Source organism: Aspergillus lucknowensis (assembly GCF_044049455.1).
Source record: "Aspergillus lucknowensis strain CBS 449.75 chromosome Unknown BJX67scaffold_23, whole genome shotgun sequence".
Classification (NCBI taxonomy): Eukaryota; Fungi; Ascomycota; class Eurotiomycetes; order Eurotiales; family Aspergillaceae; genus Aspergillus; species Aspergillus lucknowensis.
Window position 1 is genome coordinate 246346 of NW_027263567.1, and position 13718 is coordinate 260063.

General features: G+C 50.5%; 3 protein-coding genes across 3 annotated transcripts; all 3 read right to left on the reverse strand.

The window, feature by feature from the left end:
- Positions 1-38: 38 nt before the first annotated feature.
- BJX67DRAFT_126346 (uncharacterized protein) lies at positions 39-3327 on the reverse strand. The gene is made up of 2 exons (XM_071024479.1): positions 2770-3327; positions 39-2689 (listed from the first exon to the last, which is right to left on the reverse strand). Exons 1-2 carry the CDS (start codon positions 3189-3191, stop codon positions 775-777), a joined length of 2337 nt encoding a protein of 778 aa, XP_070885719.1. The 5' UTR covers positions 3192-3327; the 3' UTR covers positions 39-774.
- Positions 3328-4177, reverse strand: BJX67DRAFT_125754 (uncharacterized protein). The gene has a single exon (XM_071024473.1). The coding sequence runs from the start codon at positions 3917-3919 to the stop codon at positions 3464-3466; it is 456 nt and encodes a 151-aa protein (XP_070885720.1). The 5' UTR covers positions 3920-4177; the 3' UTR covers positions 3328-3463.
- A 2073-nt stretch (positions 4178-6250) lies between these two features.
- On the reverse strand, positions 6251-8913 carry schA (serine/threonine protein kinase SCH9; the record flags this gene model as incomplete). Its single annotated transcript, XM_071033062.1, has 2 exons — positions 6251-7676; positions 7745-8913. The coding sequence occupies 2 exons, from the start codon at positions 8911-8913 to the stop codon at positions 6251-6253; spliced, it is 2595 nt and encodes an 864-aa protein (XP_070885721.1).
- Positions 8914-13718: the final 4805 nt, after the last annotated feature.

Consider the following 13718-nt stretch of genomic DNA (forward strand, 5'->3'; position numbering starts at 1 on the left):
ATGGATATCCTACGTTGGTGCAGCTATGAACACCCCCCTCCTTCTGTAGCCTCTTTAGAGATACAGTTTGGACGGTTGACACGCTGAGTGGTCGGAATGTAATCTCAGAGAGGTCGCCCCAATTATTCGATCAAATTATGCATTATACAATTACCACCAACCCAGGATTGTAGTGGGTCGGAAAGCTACCTAGCTTGTGATAAGGGTACAATGTAAAATCCAAGACAAGGGGACATTAAATGGCCGCATACATCAGGATACCAAATCAAATGCATACTCAGTATCATGCACTCCGGTCCTTCCATGTCCAATGTACTCAAAGGGATATCTAAATGAATGCCACACCAGAACACCGCGAGGAGAATGACAAGGAAAATAATACAGACGAGAAAAGAGAAAGGAAATTCCAGGCCAATGTGGCCGATGAACAACAAGAGTACAATGCAGGGTATCACGGGTATGGTATGTTCAAGGGAGCAAGACTAAATCATGTTGAATATGGAAGCCACCTGCATCCACTCATCGAGATGAAGGATACAGAAGGCAGAAATGACAGCAGATCCGGCCTGAGTCATGAGGTATAGAAAACAGTATATAAGTCGAGTCCGTCGGAGACATCTGTGCAACCTGCTGGTGGGAGTCGTTCGCGCAGTTCACCCGTCCGTAAACGTCATTTTCTGCACGCATGGGCCCTATCAATATGTATGCTCAATCTAGCCGCATAAGCGACTCCGTGGGGTGGCGGAAGCAAATTCAAGGCCAGAGGTTGAGAAGTTAGAAAAGCCTCCTGACGTCGTAAAGCTCGAAATTCACAGGACGGTCCCGCTCCATATGGAACCACCATTCCCTACCACCTTTGTGGCTATAATTCCAAGACCCTGTGCAGACATCTTTCTCCCAGGGTAGCGCCGTGGGTGACGTGTTCATGGGCGTAGGTGGCATATTTGTCGTCGTCGGGCTCGTCCCCATCGCAGAACGACTACCAATACTGCCCCAGCCGAATCGAGGAGTTCCTGTCGATGCGGGTGATGGCGGCTCCTCGAGTGGGGGACTTGAGACACTCTTGCTGCCAAAGCAATTTACTCCAACCCCAGCGGCGAAAGTCAAAGATTGATTTGCCGCTAGGACATGGTTCCAAGTCACCAAGCCGCCGTCAGCCTCCTGGCCGACGATGTCCGGGCGGAGTATGAAACGTGGAATGGAGATATCATTTTCATGGGTCTTGGCTCCAATCCTCCCCATATACGATGGCATCCGGAAATCGAAAACTGTCACAGGACCTTCGCGGTCCTCGGGCACTAGGTTTTTGCTTGGTCGGTCGCGTGGTGTTTCCCAAAACCCCGTTTCGTCCATCTCCATGTCGGCTTCCTCGTCAGAACCTTCTAGGGCGTTATCAGGCACGTAAGAATCGGAATAATCAGTGATTAGCACTGGCATCCCATTTTCTGTATCCTTTGCGGCCATGTCAATGAATGTTTGGGCCCGTATCCGTGCAGATGTTAAGTTGTTCCCTCCAGGAAGAGCCATCGGTCGAGTTGGGATAGAGCCGTGGGAACTCCGGGGGAGACTATATCGGTCTGGCTGTAGTAAGGCTTGTCCGCGAGGGATTGGCTGACAAACAGCCTGTAAAGCGCCTGGGGGCTCGATATCAGATGGCGCCCGTACGGCGTCGAGATGTGGGAAACCGCCCGAGAGGATACTCTGGGCAAGGTGTGAGTTGGGAGTCTCTGTATGTTTGAGCGGCTTAACGAAGGGCGCAAAGTCCAGCCTCGTGAGGGCAGTGGTCGGGTTGGGGCAAGCAACATCCCAATGTATGAATTTGAGACTTGATGATGCAAGAAGCGGTTGAAACACTATTCCATCGGTATTCAGAGTGGGGCACTTATTCGTTTGAACAATTTTGAACCGTTCTAGGCTTCGGAGTGAAGCTAAAATTTTCGAGATCACAAGAAGGGAATCAATATTGGGCTCGATCAGGACAAAGGATTTGAGAGTGAGTGATTCTGGCCGCGAAGCGTACTGTGTCAGGCCTGCATCGGTGACTCCTGGAAGATTTTCCAGTCGCAGTGTCTCTAAAGCCGGAAGACACAGGAGTGCGCTGTCGGCAAACGCGTCGTCATCGAAGTTTGAAACACACAGATTGCGTAAGGATGGTAGGAGATCAAGCATGCGAAGAAAAACGCTGGGCTCGAGGGCAGTCCGGTTCAAACCGTAGAGCATCAATGTCTCCAAATTCGTCCACGAAGCATGGTAGTCCAGAAACTCAAACATCTGCAAGGGCCCGAGACTACCAGGACAGGAAGTGCTGCGCGGGGAAGCTTCCGAGGTTTCTGTTGCTTCGCATAGAATCCAAGTATGTTCCTTCAGCTTCCGCCGAGTGGATAATGCGTGCGTCAAGCGATCAAATTCGTGGTTGAAAGGAATCGTTAGGCCCAGTAACCTTTCTAGGTTTGGGCATACCATCACAACCGACGCGACTAAATCTCGATACTCTTGCCATTGAGCGGTATGTTTACCTGTGGTGAATATGAGGTCTACTTGTGGGACGCGAAGCTCGAGGACGAGATTGGCCAGCAATTTCCGCTCACGAAGAGTGCGTCTTAATAACTTCAATCGGCTTCCTCTTTTCAGGCGATATTTCTTCAGTTGAGCTGGGGAATCACTTCCGACGACGTGGATGCGATTGTAACTGGGAGGCAGTACACTGGTTAGCACAGTCCCCTGACGAGTAGATTCAAGTATCAAAGCAAGTTGAGCGGTCGTACTCACAGTCGAGCTCGAACTGCCTTCTCCCAAGGGCGGCAGGTTAGGGAGAGGGCATGAAGGTCACGTTGAAAGCATGTCGTACATCCTGATTGGCTGGGCCCAGTATGCAGACACTCCAGCTGATCGAGGATGCTTTCGTAGACTTCCTGAGGGACCCTTTTGAAAACAGATTCTAAAATTTTGTCCAAGGAGGCGGCGGAGTCGCAGGTGCGGTATGATGCTGATGATGTCGGGGAGTACGAGGTAGGTACGGTCGAAACACTGTAGTTGGTTTTGAACGAAGAGACGGAGGAGTTTCGAGAAGCGATTGACTGCACCGAACCACCATATCCTGAATCCGTATAGCCATGCATAACTGAAGTCTGGTGGGGTATCGCTGTGTAAGGTCGAGAAGCACTTTCAGGCCAACTGGCGACAACACTCATGGCGAATGCTGATTGCGCATTTGACAATCATGGAGGTACACGCGATGGGGAGGAAACTGCGAGTAAGCGGCGTTGAAGAGAGATTCGGCGGAGGGGAAGGGGAGAGAACTGCGAGCAACGAAGTCTGGTGTCTGGAAAGCACGGTAGGAGCTCCACTCCTAATCTGTCGGGGTAAATCGCAGATTCAAGTCCCTGAGGGCTCAATATGTGAAGAGGGGGGAGGTGTCGAGAAAGAGACAATTGGAACAAAGAACGACAACTTCGAGAACTGTTCAAGAGCAGGGGGGGGTGGGAAAGAGAACGGGGGCTATCCAAATGAAGGGAAATGGAAAAGCAGAATTCTTAGAGAAGTAGAGGATTATTTTAGGAAATATGCCCAGGATACGAAGTTCACGAGAAGGCAAGGAAGAGCGATTCGGAACTGAGTGTGACCCCCTCCCAACTTGAGAGTCAAAGAGCGGCACAAAATAACACTCAAAATAATGGCAAGGCTCTTCAGCAAAGCGGCCATCGAAACTCACAAATCCGCCGCCATCTCTCCAGCGAGGAAAGGGGAAGCAACTAAAATGGATGGGCACGGCACCCGAGGGCTGATCGTCTCCACAGAAAGGAATGGAGCGGAGCATCTTGACTTCTTTCAACCACTTTGCAGCATGCAGGAACATGTCAGCCAACTCGTGCGTGGAGTCTTGGACTGTGGCAGGGAAATCAACCGGAGAATATTTCATAACATAATTGGCCCCCCTCGTTCATCTTGATGGGCCCAAACGCAGGTTCGAGAGAAGGGGAATGGGGTGGGCGACCCCTGAAGACAAGATGGCGTTGACTCCTCTGAGGTTCACAGTTTCAGTTACCAAAGGAGACCAAAGCCCATCAACACTAAATCGCTAGTCTGGGATTTAGTTTCTCTGGAGAAGTGATTGGCAACTACCCGAATCAGTAAGGATGGGAGCGAATGCACCTCATCTGTTTGCGACTTGCGACACACTGGCACAAGAGGGCAAAGTTCGAGAGGCCGCTGGATGAGTCTGACTTTCGTTGTTTGTCGGACAGTGTGGCCGAGTCGTTGATGGCGCACGAGGACGAGAGCTCGAGAATCCTGGGCAGTTCGTGTGCCTGGGGAGTTGACACCCGTGAAACAGGGCACCAACGCTAGTCCGTTTCGGTGAATTTGGCTTTTGACTCAGTCTTGAGCCAGCTTTGATCCTCGCTTTGCAATCCGACCACCAGACTGTCGTCGGACTCACCCCAAGACAAGGGACTCGTTTCTGTTGACAGGCCTCTTTGCTTTTCCCATCCAGGGTCCAGAATCCGCCACCAAACGCCAGACCATCGGGTCTCCCCCTGTCACCATGTCCCCAGTTGTTTGCTCTTTGCTTGTTGACATGACTGATGGCCTCGTTAATGACTCGCTGGAAAGTCGAATTTTTTTAGCAAAGCCAATCAGACACAGAGAGATACTTCTTCCCCTGACTACGACTTGAAATGAACGACCGTGACAAACACTTGGCTCCAGGCTAACCGCCGGTTTGTGCCACGCGGCAACTCCATTGGCGGATGCTCCAGTCTGTGAAATGAACTCAGCGTGGCTGGGGCGGCGAAGAAACATTCCAAGTGTTCCATCTGCTCGCATCTGCCAGTCCACTCTTGAACTTCTCAGAGACTCGGAGCGAGAGAGAGCTTCTTCCATCGAGCAGGCTGATTTCCGAAAATGACAGTCTCGTTCAAATCTCCAGGACATGAGGCTATCGTGCATCGTGGAGTGTCGCACGCCTCTTCAATTCAACCCCTGCGCATCAAAATTTAACACAGATTGGGACGAACCACGAAATGGAACAGAAATCTTGGAATAATGAACACACATCGCTGCTCCTAATCATAAATTAGCGAGACAATTGCAACTGTTTCCGAGAACCTCCACGCCAACGCCCTGCCCAGTAGTGGCTCAGACCGTTCCGCACTGTCTGCATGTCACGGTGAACCCTGCAATGCGAAGCTTCCGGGTGCCCTCTCCAATTAGCCCGTTTTACCTCTGTCAAGGGACCAAGAATTGGGGTTCCAAGGTTCGAGCACCGGATTTTAAACTCTCGGCTCCGTCCGTTCCTCAAACTTGTGAACCGCAGCATGAGACAACATCCCGAATTTCGCTTCACCCTTGCATACGCGCCTCGCGCGGGGGCAATAATCCGAGAACCAAGAACCATGCTTGGCAGCATGGTCTTTCAAGCCAGCCGCTCGATGATTCAAGTGACCTGAAGGGCATGAATGGGATTTGGTGCTCGGTAACCAGCTAATCGCAACCAGACCACGCAGAACCGCACGCAAGGCAAACAGGGGCGTCTCGAGTTCCTAAATCCCGCTTCGCCATTTCACTCCGAGGTCTCCGCGGTATAAAGGCAAAGAAGTCTGGAACGGTAAATTCTGTAGTTTATTGTAGCCTATCACGCAAGGTAAAGAGCTTTTCAAACTACCTCCTGCGCCGATGCTGCCATACAAACGCCACCGCATCCACCATTTACCACCACACTTCCTGTCTTGTCCTATCCAGATATGCGATCCCCTGTGCGCCAGAAATTGTGACCGGAGACGCGCAAGGCCTCGTGTCAATAGCATGAGAAAAACAGACGGAATAAAAGGGGGTGCAAGCCAGTGCGGAATCGAATTCGACGAGGGATATCACAGACGTTCAAAGTGAACAAGAAATTGAGGACGAGTCAGCAAGTAATATGCATCATGAAGATTCGTATCTCAAAAGAAGCTGAGCAAGGACCCCGAGCATATAAGTATGAATACCCGCTCAGTTATTCAGAGCAAGAGTTGGGTATGAGTCGAGAGCAAAGACAAGGAACCAAGAAGCCATAACTCCTATCTTCCATAAGAAGGAGCAGGGGTAATGGAGAGGACGAAGCATAAAGCTTGTGGGGGTATGTTAAAGACGAAGGCAAAAATGAGAACCCATGATCTGGGTTGATCCCAGCCATCAAGAAGAGCATATACAAAGCAAAAGACATGATATATGCAGACATCACAACTCCACTATCATGCATCAAAAGCCATAATCACATGTCAAAATTGTCGTCAACATTGAAAATCTCACCCGCATCCCCAGTCTTTTGAACGCCAGTCATGCGGTGATCTACGGAGTTTCCAGGCCGGTGGGATCGATGCCAAGTGTTGGTATCCTCGTCGATACGATCCCCTGCTTCGTTCTTGAAATGATGATCAATAGAGCTCTCATTGACAAACGTAAAGCCCTTGAAGTTGGCCTGCATCCCTGGAGACAGGGGGGTTGAAGCGGCCATAAATCCATTAGCAAGTGCAGCAGCCCGATCATTTAGTGAGCTGCTCAGGTCCAGAGCATTGGTGAACTCGGGATCAAAATTGGAGGTATCGGTATCGGACTTGAGTTTCGGTTTGAACGGAGGAATCACCTCTTTCCGACTTAAGGCCTCCCAGTTGATATCATGAAAAAATGGATGCGCCATGAGCTCTTTCGCATCCCCTTTTGCTCCCAAGCGGTGCTTGGGATTCCGGTTAAGCAGACCCTTCACAAAGTTTCTCCCTTCCGTACTAAGAGCGTCGCGTGGGAACCGAACTTTGCCGAAAGCTATGTTCTTGTACATTTGTTGTGTATCTTCGGCGTAGAAAGGGCTCCAACCACAACACATTTCAAAAACCAACACACCTAAGGACCAGAAGTCGACCATCTTAGTATACCCTTGTTCATCAAGCAAGACCTCCGGAGCAAGGTATTCCGTAGTTCCGCAGAAGGTATTTGTCGTGTCATTTTGAGTGAGATTCGCTTTTGACAAACCGAAATCACAAAGCGCAATATGGCCATTAGCGTCGAGCAGGATGTTCTCAGGCTTGAGATCCCGATACACAATGTCGTGGTCGTGAAGGTGCTGTAATGCTAAGATCAACTCCGCGATATAGAACTTGGCGCGCGGCTCTTGGAAGCGTCCTTCCTTCTGAAGGTGCCAGAACAACTCACCACCGGACATATAATCCGTGACGAGGTAAAGGTCTGTAGGGGTCTGGAAAGAGAACTTGAGCCCCACGATGAATGGAGAGGCAGCCATAGCTGTCCGAACCAGAATATTTCGCTCCCCCAAGGTGTGCGCGACCTCCTTCTTTTGAATGATCACTTTTTTCGACAATACCTTCATAGCATAAATGCGTCGTGTATCCTTCTTCTTGACTTGGTACACCTGACCGAACGTCCCCTTACCGATAAGTTTGAGAATCTGAAAATCGTTCGGCCCGACCTGTTTTTTCTCCGTCTTCTCAAACCTCATTTCCATGTGGATCTCGCCGGAAACCTGAGAATCTCCAGCTGCGCGGGCTGCTAGTGGGAACCAGCCTTCCAAGCGACTGTTGTCTTCTTTAAGATTAACGCATAGCCTCACGTGGCCCATAAATGCTTCCGAATTATTGCGATCGTAGACGGAAATGTCTACTTCGGACTGATCCCCGAAAACATCACTATAGAGGAAATGGGTTAGAATAAAAAAGAGCAAACAGGTCTAAGACTGATCAAACGCAAGACTTACAACACCGCTTCGTGGTTCCAGTGCGGATCTGTCACCGGAGCCTGGCCCCTTTGCTCTGGACCATCGAGGGCACTGTTATGGCTACTCTGCCGGCTTTTCATGGGTATAGCCATTGGTCGACCGGCGTCTAGATCCGACTGCCCTCGTTCTTTCTGTTGCCGCTTTAATGACTCTTCCTCCTCATCCTGAACACTTTTCGAAATGCACTCGTTCCACTCGAAAACGCAGACAACATACGGATCAAATCCAGGACGCAGTCCCTTCGCTTCAGATATCTTGACAAAGAGCTTTCCTTTCAGGGACGCTACGGGGGGTGCTGTTGTCTGGGAAGAGGTGTTCATCGGGGATGGAAAGACTTCGTTGAGCTTCCCCGCAATTTCGTCGGCGGATCTTGACATATCGTCGGATTGCGTCTGGGCGGGGTCTGACGAGTGAGGAAGGGGTGCGGGGCGTTTCTTTCCGGGTTGTGAACCATCGCCAGACATAGCTCGAGGTGTAAGAGGAGGAGTGTTCTTTAATCGCGGAGGGTTTGACAGATTTCCAGTTAGCTTTGCTAGGTTCTCAGAAGAGGTGGAAACATGTGGTTTCTCATGGTCGAGGAGGGGTGCTTCGGCCAGACAAAGTGCTTCCGAGACATGGGCAAGGGAAGGATTGGAAAAATGAGAGGCAAGAACTGGGTCGTCAGAGACGCTGGACACAGGAAGTGAAGTGTGGCGGCGTGCATGAGGGTCGGAGCAGGACATGCTTCGGTGCGGAGATAGGTAATTCTTCAAGGTGGTGAGGATAGACCCCATTCCTTTATCTGGAATTGACAGTCCTGGTTCTGACTCTTCCGACTCTTTCTGTAAGAGGGAGCACGCCGAGGAACATGGAGGGGTGGGAAGGGCCGTGGGAGAAATGGTCTCTAGCGAAATCTCCTGGGCTTCCACTGTCTTGTCCGGTAGAGCGTTGGGAGAGCTCATATGAGGCTCGCCACGTTCCATCATGACAAAAGATCCAGATGACGAGGAAGAATGGCCAAGTAACTGATCATCGCGTGTCCCGTCTGAAGGGGCACACGGCTGCACATTGTCTGCGGAAGAGGGAGAATGTTCGGAGAGGGAAAACCGCGTCTTGATAGAGCGGAGCATGACAGCAGAAGAACCACCAACCTGGAAGTAACTGTGCATTATGGATGGTAGGCGCCTGTCGGCGGGGTCGGGTTGCGGTGTGGCGATTCCAGAAGGACTCGGGCTGCTCGAACCAATGTGATCCTGGGTATCGTCGTCCTGCAGACCATTGCTGATAGATGAATTAGCATTCAAGATCTGTGGCGGATCGCCGACTTCATCGTGGAAGAGAAAGAATGTAGCGTGACAATGACGTGCCGAAGATATGCAAGAAAAGTGCGCGAAAGAAGAATGCAGCAGGCAGGTTAAGGTACAGAGAAAGAGGTTTCGCAGAGAAGTGGAACGAGAGAAGAAGTCAAGTGCGAGGAGGGAAGCGATGATGAAGTGGAGATTGATGGACTTTGCTGCTGCGCTGCCTTCAATCAATGCGACGACAAAATCGGAGCAAGCCAAATCAGCAACTCAGCCCTGCCATCGCATCATCATGCCTTACAAGGCCATTGCTTGGCTCCTTTGAATTTTGCTTCTCTTCCGTTGCACTTCTCTTCCTCCTTCCATGTTGCTTTCCATTTTTGCCAATCCAAAGAGCACATAGGAAGCGGAATTTGAATGACTCACTTCTGAGAAAGTGGCTGATTCAACAAGTCTGCATTATCTGAACCACTTTGAGCAGCTGCCATTATTATGACGATTCCATCCGACTCTAGAATCCACCAACATTCACTCCAAGATCTGAGAGAGAGGTGTGGGTTGCCTGTTGGTCACCAGGTGAGGGCGGGAATGGACTGGGAGGAGAAAAAAAAATGGATGGTGCGGAGACGAGACAGAAAGTGCGGGATGCCAACAAAGGTCAACCCAAGGACGAAAAACGAGTTGTTCAAGTGAAGGGAAGAGTCTGAGAAAAAGTCGGAGATGAGGGGCTAAGGAAGTTTGCGGGTGGAGGAGATGGATCCGATCGGGTTCGGAGGCGTGCGAAGAAGGAGGGGTTGGCAACTTGGTGGGTTGGTACCGTTGGGCCTCGCGTTAATGGCTCTGGTAAATCAGATCTATCCAGACGGGAGGAGAACTGAGGACACACATGCTGTTTGAAAAGCGAGGACGGAGAGGAAAAAGATGGTGGAGAGCAGAGGGAACGGGAAGTATTTACTTGGAGAAGTGTAGAGCTCCGAGGAGGCTGGAGGAGGTACTCGAGAGCGAACCGCTTGAAGTGTTGTCGGGTGTTGCTGTGAATTGCCCGGTGAGGGAGGGCCAAGTGCGGGAGGCACGGCGAGGCAAACGGCGAACAGGAACCCGGGAGAATCACAAAGAATGCAGCCCCGTCGAGAGCAAAGGCCCCAATGAGTGATTTAACCATAGAAGCCAGAGACAGGACTCGAAGACGTGGAAGAAGAGATTGGCAAAGAACGCGGCTGTGAGGGGAGAGTGGCGTTGAAGACCCAAAGCTGAGGCCAGCCGCTGAAGTCGCTAAAGAGATCGAGAATATTTCAAGATTAATCGTAATACAGTAAAAGTTGTATACCGTATTCCCCCAACCAGATTTTTCATTCAAGTCTCCTGTTCGCTGCGCTCAAGGGCTGTCGTGACGAATGATATCGGGGGTGTATCGGATGCTGTCGGGCTTCAGCCCTTTGTCTCATCCATGACTCTCAGGAACTTTCTTACTCAGAAAGAGAACGTGTCCTCTCTTCCGTCCCTCGTCCCTTATAGGCTTGCTGGATGAAACTTGTTGCAAAGTCGACTCGTCCGTCAAGGGGGGATTGGACGCGGCACGTTGGAAGGGTTCCACGGATGAGATTGATTTACGCCCTGGAAATCCCCTTAGCAGTGGAGAATGGCTGGGTTTCGGGCAAGTGAAAAATGGAGTCGATGGTTGAAGGAACCAGAGGTGAGCTCGAAACCCCATCTGTCTGAAAGATATTTGTCTTGACAAGAACAGCCCGAGGAGCCATTAGTTACCTCGTGTCATGAGGTCAGACGACAGCTTCTAGAGTTATCAGAAGTGACAAGACCAAGACCAAGGCCGCGAGACAGCAAGGGGTCTGGTGATGAGAATTAAAATTGACAGCATCTGCTGCCTGAATGTGACCAGACTCGCGATTTGTGATCCTCGGTCAGACTTAACCTTGTCTGTGAACCATGCAGAAAGACAAGGAGCAGCGCCACACGCGGCGACTTGGAGAAGTCTATTTCCCGGGTCTGCCTTGGAGGGCAGGTTGAGGATCACTTGAAGAACATGACTTGTGCACATCAACCTCTCATGCTTCCTCCACTGTTCGGCGATGCCGGGTTCAACAGCTCACCGAAGTTGGTCACCGACGGTTAGCGCTCCAATTGGCCTTGTCTTATCTGACGTCCTGCTCCCCACACTCATCACCGACAGACGCATGACTTCGAAGAAGCTGCGGGTTGATGGTGGAAAGCGCAAAGTTGTGCGTGGTTCTTGGGCTCAGAAGCGTGTCCTTTCCAGGCTGCCCTGTGCATCGTTGCCTTCCCCAGCGGGCTCAACTTTGGAACTGTGCACAGCTCAAGCTGGATCCTGCGCGAGTCAAGAACTCAACTTAAATCAAGAATGCTTAGAGAGGCTTGTATTTCATTAAAAACTAAACATTAGTTGACCTCAGGTTGCCTTCAATCACCTCTTTAACATGCACCCACAGGCGTAGACCCAGTTCTGCCTTTTCATAATCCCACTTGGGTGAATCTGTCAACCAGAATAAGGCCTTCACTAGAAGGACTCACCCTTTTTAGTGGAGCGACAAATCCCAACACAATCCATCCCCTTCCCGGAGCACCCAAAAACACCGCTCCATGATTCTCAAGATGGGAGAGATTTGCCCGTACGCTTGCTCGGAGACAACGACCTCAAACAAGTGCAAAACTTTCTAACAGTTCTAAAGAACCTACCAGGATGTCTAACCACATTATCATTTTTCATGATCGCCTTGGTAAGTGGCATCGTGGTGAGCAAACGTTGCGCTCCATCCTTAACTAAAGCCAGAGGTTAGCAGCGCTAATGAATCAGAGAGCACAGACTTACCGTTGATGTCATGGATCTCGTCAATGCTTAATGACGACGACTTGACAAGTGCGATGGCAAGATATTCCCTAGGTTGGTGTAGGAAAAGCCTTGTGAAGCCATAGGTCTGTCAAACAGCTCTCTGTCCATGATATACCTTCGGACCTCCTTGTATTTCTCTAGCTTCGATTTAGTACCTTCCGAGTCACTATCCTTTGGAACCTTCAAGGCCAGATCATTACACCAAGCTTCTGTGCCGAACATCAGTCCGTGAGCAACTGAATGACTAGGAATGAAACATATTGCAAGGCTAACGCCACGGCGGTAGTCAAGGGAGTCATTTAGAGTTTGTCCTCAGGAGCGTCCTTTCCCTGGAGCATTTCTTTGAACCTCCAAAGATTGTTGTTGACCCCAGCGTTATCCAGACCAGAGAACGAGTCCATGTATGCCCGAGCCTTGGCTTTCGCGACGTTGTAATAACCTCGGCCGATACTGTCCGAAGCCAGCTATTAGCTCACAGCATTTGTCCAAGGACTGTATGGACGAGACTTCGCGCAATTCTTCCCACTTCTTTTTATAGCCAAGGAGCGGAAAGCCAGAGCGTGTCCTCCTTTCAAGATGCCTTTTGTCGTCATGGGCAGAAAACGACATCCGTGTGTTGAGTAGAAAGGCTCATATTCTTTGTATGCTTCGTAGACTGAGCTGCAGAGGCTGATGTAGGTTGGTGATGTAGTTAAATATTATCTTCACCAAGGATCGCATCAGAATAATCGGGGCTGCTCATCTTTGACAGGTTTACCAAGGCATATTGAAGACGCCAGTGGCATAGATCGAACCCGCGGCCCGTCCGAAAGACTGGCTACACACCCATGCCCTGCTATATTTTCTGTCATTAACAGCGGTCATGTCAGAGATGTTGAGCTTTTCTGTGGGCGATGATAGCGATTCGCCCATGTGCTTGAGGAGCCACCCACCAGAGAAACACGACGTTATGAATAGTGTCAAGTCAACACCTGTCTGGATTGCAGAATTGAACTTCTGCCGAGTTAGCCTTGGAGCTTTCTCAGCCGAGCCTTCACTACCAATAGCGACCCCTAAGTTAACCTCCTCGCCATGTCCAAAGACAAGAACTAGAACAGGCTGATTTTCCCTCGCGGCAATTTGAGTTTCCTAGCTTAAAGTTGCCAAGAATCGCTCAAGTAGATCCTTCGGGTGTAATGACGCAGGTATTCTGACTGGCCACGATTCTTCGCAAAAGCGTTTCGTCGAGGACGACTCTACGTTCGCCACTTTTGGTACCATGGGCATATTCATTGTACTTTGGCACCAGTGTTTTCGGGTCAACACACGTAAGCCATGGTTGGTTTGATGAACGGAAAGTATCTGTCATTAGAGTAAGCCAGTGAAAGGGGAAAAGAGAAGGAAAGGATGTCAGGCGCTTTACTTACTAGTGTCCTTTAGAAGATGATGAGCTAGGTAGAAGTCAGAGAAGAACCACCCAGCCGTCCGGGGGGGGCATTATCGTGCCAATCGTTCGCACCGCACAGGGCTATTATGCGTGTGGTTGGCTGGATATCTGGTGGGCAGAAAGACAGAAATTCGGTCTCAGCGCCGGGTTCTCTGCCTCTCCCTCGATACTTTTGGGGATGGGTGTTCTGCCTGTCGCATGTTGACAACCGAAGGAGAGAAGCTCCCTCTAATTCGTCGCAGCTAGTTCCGATACCGGTAGAGGTCACAACGGTAACTGAATTTCAGCACTCCGCTGTCTCTTGGAGGGGCTAATTCTCGTGGATATTCTGGGCGTCAGATGGCAACCCACTTGGTGTTGGGTGGGCAATCGTGTGTGAGC

What these genes read in the sequence shown, in the direction of transcription:
- BJX67DRAFT_125754 (XM_071024473.1), bottom strand. Translation starts at nt 3,919, where the DNA reads ATGAAATATTCTCCGGTTGATTTCCCTGCCACAGTCCAAGACTCCACG.
- BJX67DRAFT_126346 (XM_071024479.1), bottom strand. Translation starts at nt 3,191, where the DNA reads ATGAGTGTTGTCGCCAGTTGGCCTGAAAGTGCTTCTCGACCTTACACA. An exon ending in AAGGCAGTTCGAGCTCGACT is followed by an intron (nt 2,690 to 2,769) that starts GTGAGTACGACC and finishes ACTGCCTCCCAG; the next exon opens with TTACAATCGCATCCACGTCG.